Source organism: Portunus trituberculatus, chromosome 30, assembly GCF_017591435.1.
Source record: "Portunus trituberculatus isolate SZX2019 chromosome 30, ASM1759143v1, whole genome shotgun sequence".
Classification (NCBI taxonomy): domain Eukaryota; kingdom Metazoa; phylum Arthropoda; class Malacostraca; order Decapoda; family Portunidae; genus Portunus; species Portunus trituberculatus.
The window spans coordinates 3884970-3897489 of record NC_059284.1 but is presented as its reverse complement, the minus strand read 5'-3'; the positions used below and the strand labels follow the sequence as shown (position 1 = coordinate 3897489).

Genomic DNA, 12520 nt, shown 5'->3' with positions numbered 1-12520 from the left:
GTTTCTCCAGCAGGGTGAAGAGAACCTGTACCGCCTCCTTGGTCTTGTTCAGCTGCAGGAAGAGGAAGAGGAAGAGGAAGAAGAGGTTTGAGTGTTCGAAATGTGAGTGAAGCTTCGAATAGTTTAGTTGTTTATTGCGTTTATCGATTCATGTGTGTATTTATTCCTTCATTCTTCATTCACTCATTCATTGTTATCTATTCATCTATACGAGTGACTTAGCTATTGCATTCCCTTCCCGCTTCCTTCTTTCCCTTCCCCCTTCCCCTCCCTCCTTTCTTCCCTTCCCCCATCCCCTCCTTCCCTTCCTCCTTCCCCTCCCTGCCTGCTTCTGTATTTCCAACTTCCTGTGACTTGAATTCATTTAATAGGGAGGTTTCAAGACATTTATCCTTTTCTTTTGGCTATCTCGGACCTGCAAGAGGATTAGCAACTAAGTGGGCCTTGTTTTGTATATCATCCTTGACCAACTTTCCGTCTTACTTAAAAAGAACACAAGCATTTTTTTCTTTAAAGTGAGCGAGCTTAGAGAAAGTGAGTGAGAAGAGAAGAGAGTGTAAGAAAAGAGATTTTTTGGGGACGCAGGCCAAGGGCAACAAAAATGAATAAATAAAAGGCCCACTTGATTGCCAGTTCCCTTGAAGATAGATAGAGTTAGCCAAAAGTTAGGGACAAATGTCTTGAAACCTCCCTCTTAAATGAAGTCAAGTCGTAGGAAGATGGAAATACAGAAGCAGGCAGGGAGTTCCAGAGTTTACTAGAGAAAGGTTTGAATGATTGAGAATACTGGTTAACTCCTGCATTAGAGAGGTGGACAGAATAGTGGTGAATGATTGAGAGTACTGGTTAACTCCTGCATTAGAGAGGTGGACAGAATAGTGGTGAATGATTGAGAGTACTGGTTAACTCCTGCATTAGAGAGGTGGACAGAATAGTGGTGAATGATTGAGAGTACTGGTTAACTCCTGCATTAGAGAGGTGGACAGAATAGTGGTGAATGATTGAGAGTACTGGTTAACTCCTGCATTAGAGAGGTGGACAGAATAGTGGTGAATGATTGAGAGTACTGGTTAACTCCTGCATTAGAGAGGTGGACAGAATAGTGGTGAATGATTGAGAGTACTGGTTAACTCCTGCATTAGAGAGGTGGACAGAATAGTGGTGAATGATTGAGAGTACTGGTTAACTCCTGCATTAGAGAGGTGGACAGAATAGTGGTGAATGATTGAGAGTACTAGTTAACTCTTGCATTAGAGAGGTGGACAGAATAGTGGTGAATGATTGAGAGTACTGGTTAACTCCTGCATTAGGGAGGTGGACAGAATAGGTGTGAGAGGAGAGAAAGAATAAAGCCTTGTACAGCGAGGGCGCAGGAGGAGGGGAGGCATGCAAATTGTGGTCTTTCACCTGCAAAAAAGATACATTGTGGGCCCTTACTTACAAAAAAAGATAGGTTTTATTGGCCCTCACCTCCAGTCTGTTGATCCTAATGGGGGACACGCTGCCAGCCTCCGCCAGGGCACCCACTATAGCATACTTGAGGTTCTCGCGAAGGTATAGGCTCTTCTCGAGGGCGTTTGCGGGCAGGTCGAAGGTGAAGTGTCTCATCTGGTTGTGTTTGAAGCAGAGTGACACGTCGTGGTTGTGTGTGAGAGGTATGATCCCCTCGAAGTTGTACACGTGGTAGATGACATGTGGCAACCCCTCAGCCTGGAAATGTGAGGAGTGTTCTATGGCGAGATTAATTTTTTATATTTTATTTATTATTTTTACCATGTGGGCTTTTCACGGAATTTCTGGGCTAAAGCGGGTACTTTTTGGTGTACCTCCTATCTGAAAGCCCACCCGCTAGGAAACCGTTGCCCCGAGTGAGGAAGCCCAACCTACACTCGGACCGCGGACAGGATTTAAACCCGTGCGCTTGGAGACCCCTCGGACCCCAAAGCACGCATGGTTCCACTGTACCACGGCGGCCTTGTTTTATAATGATAGGTGGGGTACTGTGTTAGAGAGAGAGAGAGAGAGAGAGAGAGAGAGAGAGAGAGAGAGAGAGAGAGAGTACTAAATGGCTGCATGTGTTGTTTTCTTTGTTTTTCTTGCTTTTTTTCCAGTTTTTCAGATGGTTAGCCTGAAAACGTGAGATTTTTTTAGGGTCAGTTTTGTTTGTGGTAGTGTTAAGTGGTTAAATGTTGTTGTTTTCTTGATTTCCTTACTTTTTCTTGTTTTTTTCAGATAATTAACTGGGGTCTCATGAGTGTTTCTTCTGCTGATAATGAGAAATCTTCATATTATTACTTGAAACATAAAAAAGAAGGCTAAGATGAATACAACACCCTTGAAAACCCGAGTCACTTCAGATGCGATTGTTTTTAAATTTTATAAGCCCGTATTTGCAAACACTTCTTTCAAGAGAGTTTATTTAAATGTGCACGAGTTGTTTAAGGTGTTTTTATGTTTCTAGAGGCAGATTGACAAGATTTTTGCATTATTAACTGGAGAAACACTCTTGAAAACCCCGCTAATCATCTCTGTGGCCTTGGAAAACAGTCATGATGAGAGACAATATAATTTTTAAGGTGTTGTTACGGTTCTAGAGGCAGAGTGACAAGATTTCTGCATTATTAACTGGAAAAACACTCTTGAAAACCCCGTTAGTCATTTCTGTGGCCTTGGAAAACAGTCGTGGTGAGAGAATAGTGTTTTTTAAGGTGTGTAAAGTGTTCTTGTTCTAGAGGCAGAGTGACAAGATTTCTCCATTATAAACTGGAGAAACACTCTTGAAAACCCCTGTAGTCATCTCTGTGGCCTTGGAATAGTCTTAGTGAGAGAGCAAAGGGTTTCTGTATATGTGCCTATAGTGTTTTGGAATACCTGACCTCCCATACATTACTTACGAAGCTTAGATACTTCTCCAGCTTGATGGGAACCTTGTCCAATGTGGGGAAGCTGATTGCAGTGTCCCTGGCCAAGATATCATTAGTGAAAGGCTGTCGGGAGAGAAAGAAAACGGGTAATATCAAAGAAAACTGATATTTATTGCAGTAATTTATGTAAATTTTCAAGGTCTTTCTATTTTCAGTATTGTCTTCAAGCAAAAGCTGTTACTTTTATTGCCTCTTCATATTCCTGGCACAGAAGACACTCAGGAGATAAAGAATGTCATTTTCCATCATTTTCCTTCATATTCCAGGCAGAAGAGACACTTAGAAGATGAAGGAAACTCATTTTCATTCATTTTTTGAAGTACAAGAGATATTAGAAGATGAAGGAGCTCATTTTCACTCATTTTCGAGACACAAGAGACTTTTAGAAGATGAAGGGAGCCCATTTCAATAATTTCCTTTCATATTCGAGGAGAAAAACTATTTAGAAAGTGAAAGAAGCACATTTTTGTCATTATCCTTCATTTTCGAGCCACAATAAACATTTGGACATGAAAGAAGCTCATTTTTATCATCTAGAAGGTGAAAGAAGTTTATTTTCTATCATTTTCCTTCATATTCAAGGCACAAGAGTCATTTTCCTACCATTATTTTTCTGTATATTCGAGACACGATAGACGATAGCTCATTTTCTATCATTTTCCTTCATATTCGAGGCACAAGAGATATTCGAGAAGATAGACATTTAGAAGGAAGGAATGAAATGAAGAAGGTGAAGGAAGCTAGCTCATTTTCTATCATTTTCCTTCATATTCGAGGCACAAGAGGCATTTTTCTACCATTATTCTTTATATTCGAGACATTTAGAAGGAAGGAAGCAAGTGAAGAAGGTGAAGGAAGCTCATTTTCTTTACTTTTCATATTCCAGGCATGCGAGGACTTACCGAGGCGAAGTACCACACAATCGTCTCGTTCACCTTCACTGTTGGGTTTGGCTTCACCCCGACCCACACGTCAGCGGTCATGCCTCGCTCCCAGTGCTGCGGGGAGAGGCGGGTCACAGGTTAGTGTTGTATTGTTTTTCTTTTTTATGCAAGAGGGAAACCAGCCAAGGACAACAAAAGATTGATAAAAGAAAGAGAAAAAAATGCTCACTTGAAATGCTGGCGCCCTTAAAGATTAGTGAAGAATTAGCGAAAGACAAGACAAATTTCTTGATGTAGCATGGCACCTCAGACACTTTACCATGGCACCCACACTGTACCATGGCACCTCACCTGTCCATTATACTGCATTGTTTCCGAGACTTTATCCCAGTTCCAAGGGCTCATCATGTGAATTGAGCCATCCTCCCCCACCTCCACGTCCCCCCAGGTGATATTGGTGTTAATTGGTGAGATCTTGCAGGTGTTCAGCCGCGGCCTCACCTGGTACATCAAATCTAAGGGAAACAGTAGTCATATCTTTAGGCATATCAACTTCGAGGGGAAACCTGTGTCACTTCAACTAGACCCCTTTGAAAAGAGTATTTATCCTGTTGACAATGCAGAAATCATGTCACTCTTAAAAAAACCCGTGTCACTTCAACTAGACCCCTTTGAGAATAATGAAGGTGGTGTGAGGCGCGGAATTGTGTCAGAATGTTTACCACTATTTTGATTTACTTATATTTTTCTTGTTATGCGTGTGTTCGTTGGTCTTACCTTGGTTAAAGTCTAATACTCGCTGGGTCAGGTTTTCGAAGCGTCTGTCAGCGCCGTAGATGAAGAAAGGCACGTAATCCACCCGGGAGATTTTCATTTCATAGTCATACCATTCCTGGAAAGCATAACAGGGGGTTGTGGTGGTGGTAGTGGTGGTGGTGGGGGTCGTGAGGTGGTGAGAGTCAAAGAAAACGTGGATGGATAATTAGTTGTAGTAGTAGTTGTTGTTGTTGTAGTAGTAGTTGTTGTAGTAGTTGTAGTTGTTGTTGTAGTAGTAGTTGTAGTAGTAGTAGTAGTAAAAGTAGTAGTAGTTGTAGTAGTAATAGTAGTAGTAGTAGTAGTTGTTGTTGTTGTTCTTGTTGTTGTTTTTGTAGCAGGAAGGGTTAGTTATAGTAATAACAACAACAAAATCACCACCCCCACCACCACCACCACAACAACCACCACCACCACAACAACCACCACCACCACCACCAGCAACATCAACCACATGAGTCTATACCTGCCCACACATTTGTCCCCCACACCTGTCCCGCGCACCTCACCCCACACACCACCACACACAACCACACCTTACCCACACACTCCCACACCTTACCACATCTTACACCCACACCTGAAATACACACCCCCACACCTTACCACACCTCACCTCCTGCGGGAACATGGCTCTTAGGTGAACACTCTCCGTCCCGCCCTGGCCATCTGGAACCACCACGTTCATGCCTCCAACTTGTTCTGACTTGTAGTAGAAGTGTTCAATTGGTTTGGGTGGGTCCAGGTAGCTGACTCGACCCTCGCAGAACACGTCCACTGGGGGCTGAAGGAGTAGGTGAAGGAGGTGGTGAAGGAGACGGCGAAGGAGTAGATGAAGGAGGTGGTGAAGGTGATGGTGAAGGAGGTGGTGAAGGTGATGGTGAGGGAGGTGGTGAAGGAGGTGGTGAAGGAGATGGTGAAGGAGTAGGTGAAGGAGGTGATGAAGGAGGTGGTGAAGGAGGTGGACACACACACAGTCACACTCTCTACAGTTTTTCTTTGTTTTTGTTCTTCTTTTCATTTTTTCGTGTTTTTTTAGCGTTTTCTTCTCTCCCTCTTACTCTCTCCTGCTTTTCACTCACACACACACACACACACACACACACACACACACACACACACACACACACACACACACGGCCCGGTAGCTCAGTGGTTAGAGCGCTGGCTTCACAAGCCAGATGACCGGGGTTCGATTCCCCGGCCGGGTGGAGATATTTGGGTGTGTCTCCTTTCACGTGTAGCCCCTGTTCACCTAGCAGTGAGTAGGTACGGGATGTAAATCGAGGTGTTGTGACCTTGTTGTCCCGGTGTGTGGTGTGTGCCTGGTCTCAGGCCTATCCCAAGATCGGAAATAATGAGCTCTGAGCTCGTTCCGTAGGGTAACGTCTGGCTGTCTCGTCAGAGACTGCAGCAGATCAAACAGTGAACAGTGAACACACACACACACACACACACACACACACACATTTTCCTTCCTTTCATTGCTTTCCTTTCAATATCCACGTGTTTTCAGTCCTCTCTCCCTCCAACCCTCTCTCGCTCTCCTCCACTCTCCACTATCACTCCACCTGCCCACCTCAAGCTCATCCAGGGCAGGTATCCACTCCCTTCTGAAGTCAAAGAACTCCACATGAAGGATGAAGCCGTTTTTCATGGTGTCCATGATGTCAACATACATTGGAACAGGTTTGCCATTGTTTTGTACGTTCCAGTCATCAGCTGAGAGAGAGAGAGAGAGAGAGAGAGAGAGAGAGAGAGAGAGAGAGAGAGAGAGAGAGAGAGAGAGATTACATCGTTTTGAATCTTATGTATGATGAAAAAATAGATTAAAACGATGATTATTAAGAACACAGACACAATCATATTAATTATCGTTCTACTGCAAAACTATTTCTAGATTTTAAAGACCCTCGTACATTAATTTCCGTGTTTTGAGTCGTTACATAGCACAGGAAAGGTATAAAAATGATAGATATTAAGAACAGGCGTAAAATCAATCACCTTTATCTACCTACATTATTCCTCCCTTCTTGTCCCCAGCTTGTAAACACCCACTGAGAGAGTTAACAGGCTGATTAACACCTCAGTACTGGGACACATTTTTTACCTTGAATTTTGTGTAGATTAGATAATTTTATTGACATTAGGAAGAGCTTATGGAGGTCAGAAGATTAATAGCCACAGTTTTCACTATTTTAATCCCCCACATGAGTTTGTGAAGCTGTTTCAAATCACCAAATAGTAAGCAGAGTGAATATGAAAACGCATCATGGTACTGAAGAGATTAATAACAACATAAAGGAGATTTCAAGACATTTCTCCCAGAATTTTGGCTAACTCTCTTAATCTTTTAGGGAACTGGCAATCAAGTGGGCCTTTTACCTTTTTTTTTATGTGTTGCCCTTTTGACAACTTCCGGTCCATAAAAAAAAACAACAACACAGGAACACAAACACACAAACAGCAACACTTACTTGTCCAGTAATACGAATAGAGAAGGCTTGTGTTGCCCTCCTCTGGTTTATTAATACAGGCAGTAAAGACCTGACACCTCGCCCCCCGACACACCTCATCCCCGTAGTAGGTGTAGTTGAAATAAGGCCCAAATTCCATAAGCCCCATCGCCCCCATGAACTCCCCGCCGCCACTGGTGTCCACGATACTGAAGAAGGGGAAACGGAAGGAGAAGAGACGGGCGGTGAGAGGTGTTGTGTGGTGTGTTACGATTTTTCTGTTTGTCTGTCTTTTTGTCTATTTCTATCTCTGCTTGTGTTTCTCTGTCTTTCTGTGTCTCTCTATCTGTCTCTCTTTCTCTCTGTCTCTTCGTTTCTTTCTGTTTCTTTTTTCTGTCTCTGTTTTTTTCTATCTCTGTTTCTATCTCTTTTTCTCTCTCTCTCTCTCTCTCTCTCTCTCTCTCTCTCTCTCTCTCTCTCTCTCTCTCTCTCTCTCTCTCTCTCTCTCTCTCTCTCTCTCTCTCTCTCTCTCTATCTATCTATCTATCTATCTATCTATCTATCTCTTTGGGTAGATTTGGTTTGAGTTAGTATAGGTTGGGCTGGACTGGGTTGGGTTAGGTTAGGTTAGGTTAGGATAGGATAGGTTAGGTACCATAAGAAAAGAGGGAAGCTGCAAGAGGTCGCCAGGGCTATACGAGGCAGTCCCAGTGTGTTTAAGCTATCTAATTCCATCTATCATCCTCATCCATGAACTTATCTAACCTTCTTTTAAAAGCTCCTATTCACTCAGCTCTAGAGTGTGTTTGGTTACAGGAAAGGTTAGGTTAGGTTAAGTGAGGTGAGGTTTGATAGCTTACCCAAATATTTCCTGCAGTTCAGCGTTCATGTCCTTTATCTTCCCCGCCGTGCAGTGTTTGGCTGAGTGTAAAGGAAGGAGCATTAAGACACAAATAAGAGTGACGCGTTATCAGCAGGAATACGATTTAAAAGTGACGAGTTTTCAGCACAAATATGAGTAAAAGTCACGGAACAGCAGAGCGATTAATGAAAGTGACAACCACACTACAAAAATGAAATGAAAGTGACGAATTATCAGGAAGTAAATGAATAAAAAGTGGCGAGTTTTCAGCACAAACATGAGTAAAAGTCACGGAACAGCAGAACGATTAATGAAAGTGACAACCACACTACAAAAATCAAATGAAAGTGACGAATTATCAGCAGGAACATGAATAAAAAGTGATGAACAGAACAAACATGAATAAACATGAGTAAAAGTCACAAAACGATTAATGAAAGTGACAACCACAGAAAACACTACAAAAATAAAGTGAAAGTGACTAGCTCTCAGCAGGAACATGATAAAAAGTGTCTAAGTTCTCAGCACAAACGTGAGTAAAAGTCACGAAACACCAGCACGATTAATGAAAGTGACAACCTTAGAAAACACTACAAAAATCAAATGAAAATGACGAATTATCAGAACATGAATAAAGAGTGACGAGTTCTCAGCACAAACATGAGGAAAAGTCACGAAAACACGAACATGACGAAAATGCTATGAATAATAGAACGAACACGAATAAAGTCACGAAATTATAGCAAAATCACAAGTAAGAGTCACGAAACACCACAAAATTGGCACAAATCTCACAAAAACAGCCCAAAATTACCCAAACCTAGAAAAACAGCCCAAAATGACCCAAAACACAGAAAAACAGCCCCAAATGACCCAAAACACAGGAAAACAGCCCCAAATGATCCAAAACAGAAAAACAGCCCCAAATGACCCAAAACACAGAAAAACAGCCCAAAATGATCCAAAACACAGAAAAACAGCCCCAAATGACCCAAAACGCAGAAAATCATCCGAAACTGATCCAAAATCCACAATAAACACTTAAAACAAAAACACCGAAAAAACACACAAAAACACACACAAACTGAACCTAGACCCAAAATATTATCCAAAAACACACAAAAATACACACAAATTGACCCCAAACCCACAATAATTATCCAAAACTCTCAAAAACACCTCAAATTATCCAAAAACCCTCAAAAACACCTCAAATTAACCCAAACACCGTCAGAAACACCTCAAATCGACCCAAAAACAGAAAAACACCTCAAATAAACCCAAAAAAACAGAAAAACCTCAAATTATCCAAAACCCTCAAAAACACCTGAAATTAACCTAAAAACTCACACAAATACCCCAAATTTGACCCAAGATCCACAGAACACCCCAAATTTGACGCCAAGACCCACAGAACACCCAAACCTTCAAAGACTCACAGATATCACAGCCTTCCTCGCCAGTAATAATGCAAGGATCGTCTGACTTGATAAAAAGAGCCTCGTCCATGTTGTGGTTGTAGTGAATCTCCTCTCTCTTCAGGTAAGGCCGGGTCAGCACCACACCTGCGCCTGTCACGGGAGAGAGAGAGAGAGTGAGGGAGGGGAGAGGAGAGAGGAGAGGAGAGGGAGAGGGAGAGAGAGAGAGAGAGAGAGAGAGAGAGAGAGAGAGAGAGAGAGAGAGAGAGAGAGAGAGAGACAGACAGACAGACAGACAGACAGACAGACAGACAGACAGACAGGCACACACACAGCAGAGAGAGAGAGAGAGAGAGAGAGAGAGAGAGAGAGAGAGAGAGAGAGAGATTCCTTTCTTTCCCTTCCTTTATTTTCTTTTCATTTCCCTTCTCCTGTTTCCCTTTCCTGTGTTTTCCTCACCCAAATTTAAGTAAAAAGAAATAAAAACAACGAAAATCAAGAACACATGAAGAAACACAATTTTCTTTCACTTTCATTTCTCTTTTCTTCCTTTTTTCCCTTATTTTCCTTTTTTCCCATTTTTTTCTTTCTTCCTTTCATTTTTCCTCACTTAAATCAAAATCAATGAAAAAAAAGAAAACAATAATGAAAACACACGAAGACATACAACTTTCTTTCCCTTTTTCCCTTCCATTTCCCCTTTCCTTCATTTCCCTTAGTAAAAGGAATAAAAACAGCAATAATGACAGAAGAACACAATAATTCCCTTTTCCCTTCCTTTTTTTTCCCTTTCCTTCATCCCCTCACCAAAATCGTAGTCGTTTACTCCTCTGCGGCTTGGTCCATCATACATCTCCACGCCATGAATGACTTGCTGGATCTCGCTAGAGTAGAGATTGAATTCCACTTGTGTCATGAAGGAGTCAGGCACGGTGGGCAGGGGCGCTGTGGGGGAGTAAAGGAGTGTGGGAATGTGAGAGCGAGGGAGTGAATTTGAAGGAGTGAGGAGTGAGAAAGTGAAAGAGTGAAGGATCCAAGTATTGAGAGTGAATGAGTGAGGAGTATAGCAACGAAGGATGAGAGAATGAAGGAAGTAGATAGTGAAGGAGTAAGGGAATGAAAGGTGTGAGGCAGGAAAGGAGTGAAGGAGCAGGGCAGTGAGAGAGTGAAGGAGTGAGGGAGGAAAGGAGTGAAGGAGCAGGGCAGTGAAGGATTTTAGGTCATGTCTTCCTCTGCATTTCAACATTCCCTCTTCTGCTTTGCGTGTCTTTGTTAATTCAAATATTCATAAAATAACACTCATTATTTTTTCCCTCTTGCTAAATTTGCGTCTATGTAATTTAAGTAATCAGAAAATAACTCAATAATTTCTTTCTCTATACTTAAATTTCCCTTCTCTTCTTTAAGTGTATGTAATCTAAATAATCCTAAAATAACTCCATTATTTCTTTCCTGCGTACTTTAAATGTCCTTCTCTTCTTTAAATGTCTATGTAATTAGATAATCCTAAAAACACACACAATTAATCTTTCCTCTATGCTTGAATTCCTGCTGTTTTTATTGTATGTAATTCAAATCTTTCTTTTAGTGTAATTGAAATAATCCCAAAAGTAACTCACGGTCCGTTGGCGAGGGCTGCTTCGGGATACAGACTTCTCCCTCAAGCATCGCCAGGTACTTCTCCCTCAGCGCCTTCATGTCCACGTTTGATTTCCTCAGGTTCTTCATCCTCGTGGCTCTGTTAGCTGGCCCTCGCTCCACCGCCGCCACCTCGCCCAATAGCGCCGCCGCCACCACCACCATCACCAACAGAGTCACACCGCAGCGAGGAGTCATCTTGGTGAGTGCCTGAGTCTTGTCCTGAGTGTTGGTGGATTAGTGGTTAATTAGTATTCACTCTGCTTACTATTTGGTGATTTTATATACCTTCACAAACTTATGTGGGGGATTAAAATGATGGAGACTGGCTATTAATCTTCTGACCCTTCCTAATGTCAATAAATGGTCTAATCGTACACAAATCTCAAGGTAAAAATGTGTCCTAGTACTGAAGGCAGAAATCTTGCCAATATATCACCAGAACTATGAAAATACTAAAAAAAACAAGAGTATCTTCAACTAGACCCTCTGAAAACAGTGACGGTGAAGAGCAAAGCGTTTCAGAGTACAGGCAGTTTCTCCTTTTAACAAACTAGAAATCTTGTCAATCCATCACCAGAATGAATCAAGATACTCCTAAAAACACGAGTATCTTCAACTGGAGCCTTTAGAAATCAGGGAAGGCGAGAGACCAGAGCGCTTCAGATTACGAGCCAGGAGTCACCAATGGACACACCACATTACACAACACTGGGCAAGGCAACGCTCACCTTTCTACACTCGAGCCGCTACTGAGCCTTCAAACAGTGACACCAACGCCCCCTCCCCCTGGCGGCGCCCTGATCACCAGTACAATCACCAATACACAAACCAGTAGTGCGTTACGGCATAGGGAAGGAGGTTATCACACACACACACACACACACACACACACACACACACACACACACACACACACACACACACACACACATTCGCACAATCAGTCACGCCTACTTTACTTGTTTATCACACTGTTTTATCGCGGCCATGACCACCACCACCATCACCGTCACCACCACCACCACCACCACCACCGCAAAAGCCATCACCCGCCGCCCTCTTCTCCGTGTCAAGACAGAGAGAGAGAGAGAGAGAGAGAGAGAGTTGCGTCATTTAAATACACAAGATTAGACAAATGTATTTTAGCATATCTCGAGTGTGTTAGTGAGTTTTAGTTGATTCGAGTGTTATTCCATTTAAATATACGATAAATTAGATGAATATATGTGAAATCTTCCTATATTCGTGGTTTTACTTTTTACTTTTCCCCTCTTACATAAAAAAAAGGCCATTACTCTTCTCCTCCATAAAAAATAATCAGTTTTCCCCTCTTACATAAAAAAAGTGTAATTTTCCCCACTTACATAAAAAACCCACTAATATTTCCCTCTTACATAAAAAAAGACCATTATTTTTTCCTCTTGCATTAAAAAAAAATAATTAATTCTTTTATTAGTTCAGTGTTAAAGTAATCCAATCTCAAGAAACAAACAGCACGAGACACACATACATACATACAGAC

At 42.0% G+C, this 12520-nt stretch overlaps 1 protein-coding gene across 3 annotated transcripts in view; it reads right to left on the bottom strand.

Moving 5' to 3' along the window:
• The window catches only part of LOC123510877, a 14152-nt gene extending 2281 nt beyond the window's left edge, over window positions 1-11871 (bottom strand). The window contains exons 1-14 of one of the 3 annotated variants that reach the window (XM_045266328.1): window positions 11727-11871; window positions 10977-11217; window positions 10165-10302; window positions 9379-9510; window positions 7938-7998; window positions 7099-7286; window positions 6201-6343; window positions 5238-5405; window positions 4586-4700; window positions 4160-4323; window positions 3827-3922; window positions 2895-2987; window positions 1471-1710; window positions 1-52 (exon numbers count right to left, since the gene is read on the bottom strand). The exon at window positions 1-52 is cut by the window's left edge and continues 131 nt beyond it. In XM_045266328.1, the coding sequence (XP_045122263.1) occupies window positions 1-52; window positions 1471-1710; window positions 2895-2987; window positions 3827-3922; window positions 4160-4323; window positions 4586-4700; window positions 5238-5405; window positions 6201-6343; window positions 7099-7286; window positions 7938-7998; window positions 9379-9510; window positions 10165-10302; window positions 10977-11193 (1807 nt within the window). In that variant the 5' untranslated portion in view covers window positions 11194-11217; window positions 11727-11871. The other 2 variants (XM_045266330.1, XM_045266329.1) reach the window with 2 other exon arrangements.
• Between the last annotated feature and the right edge of the window lie 649 nt (window positions 11872-12520).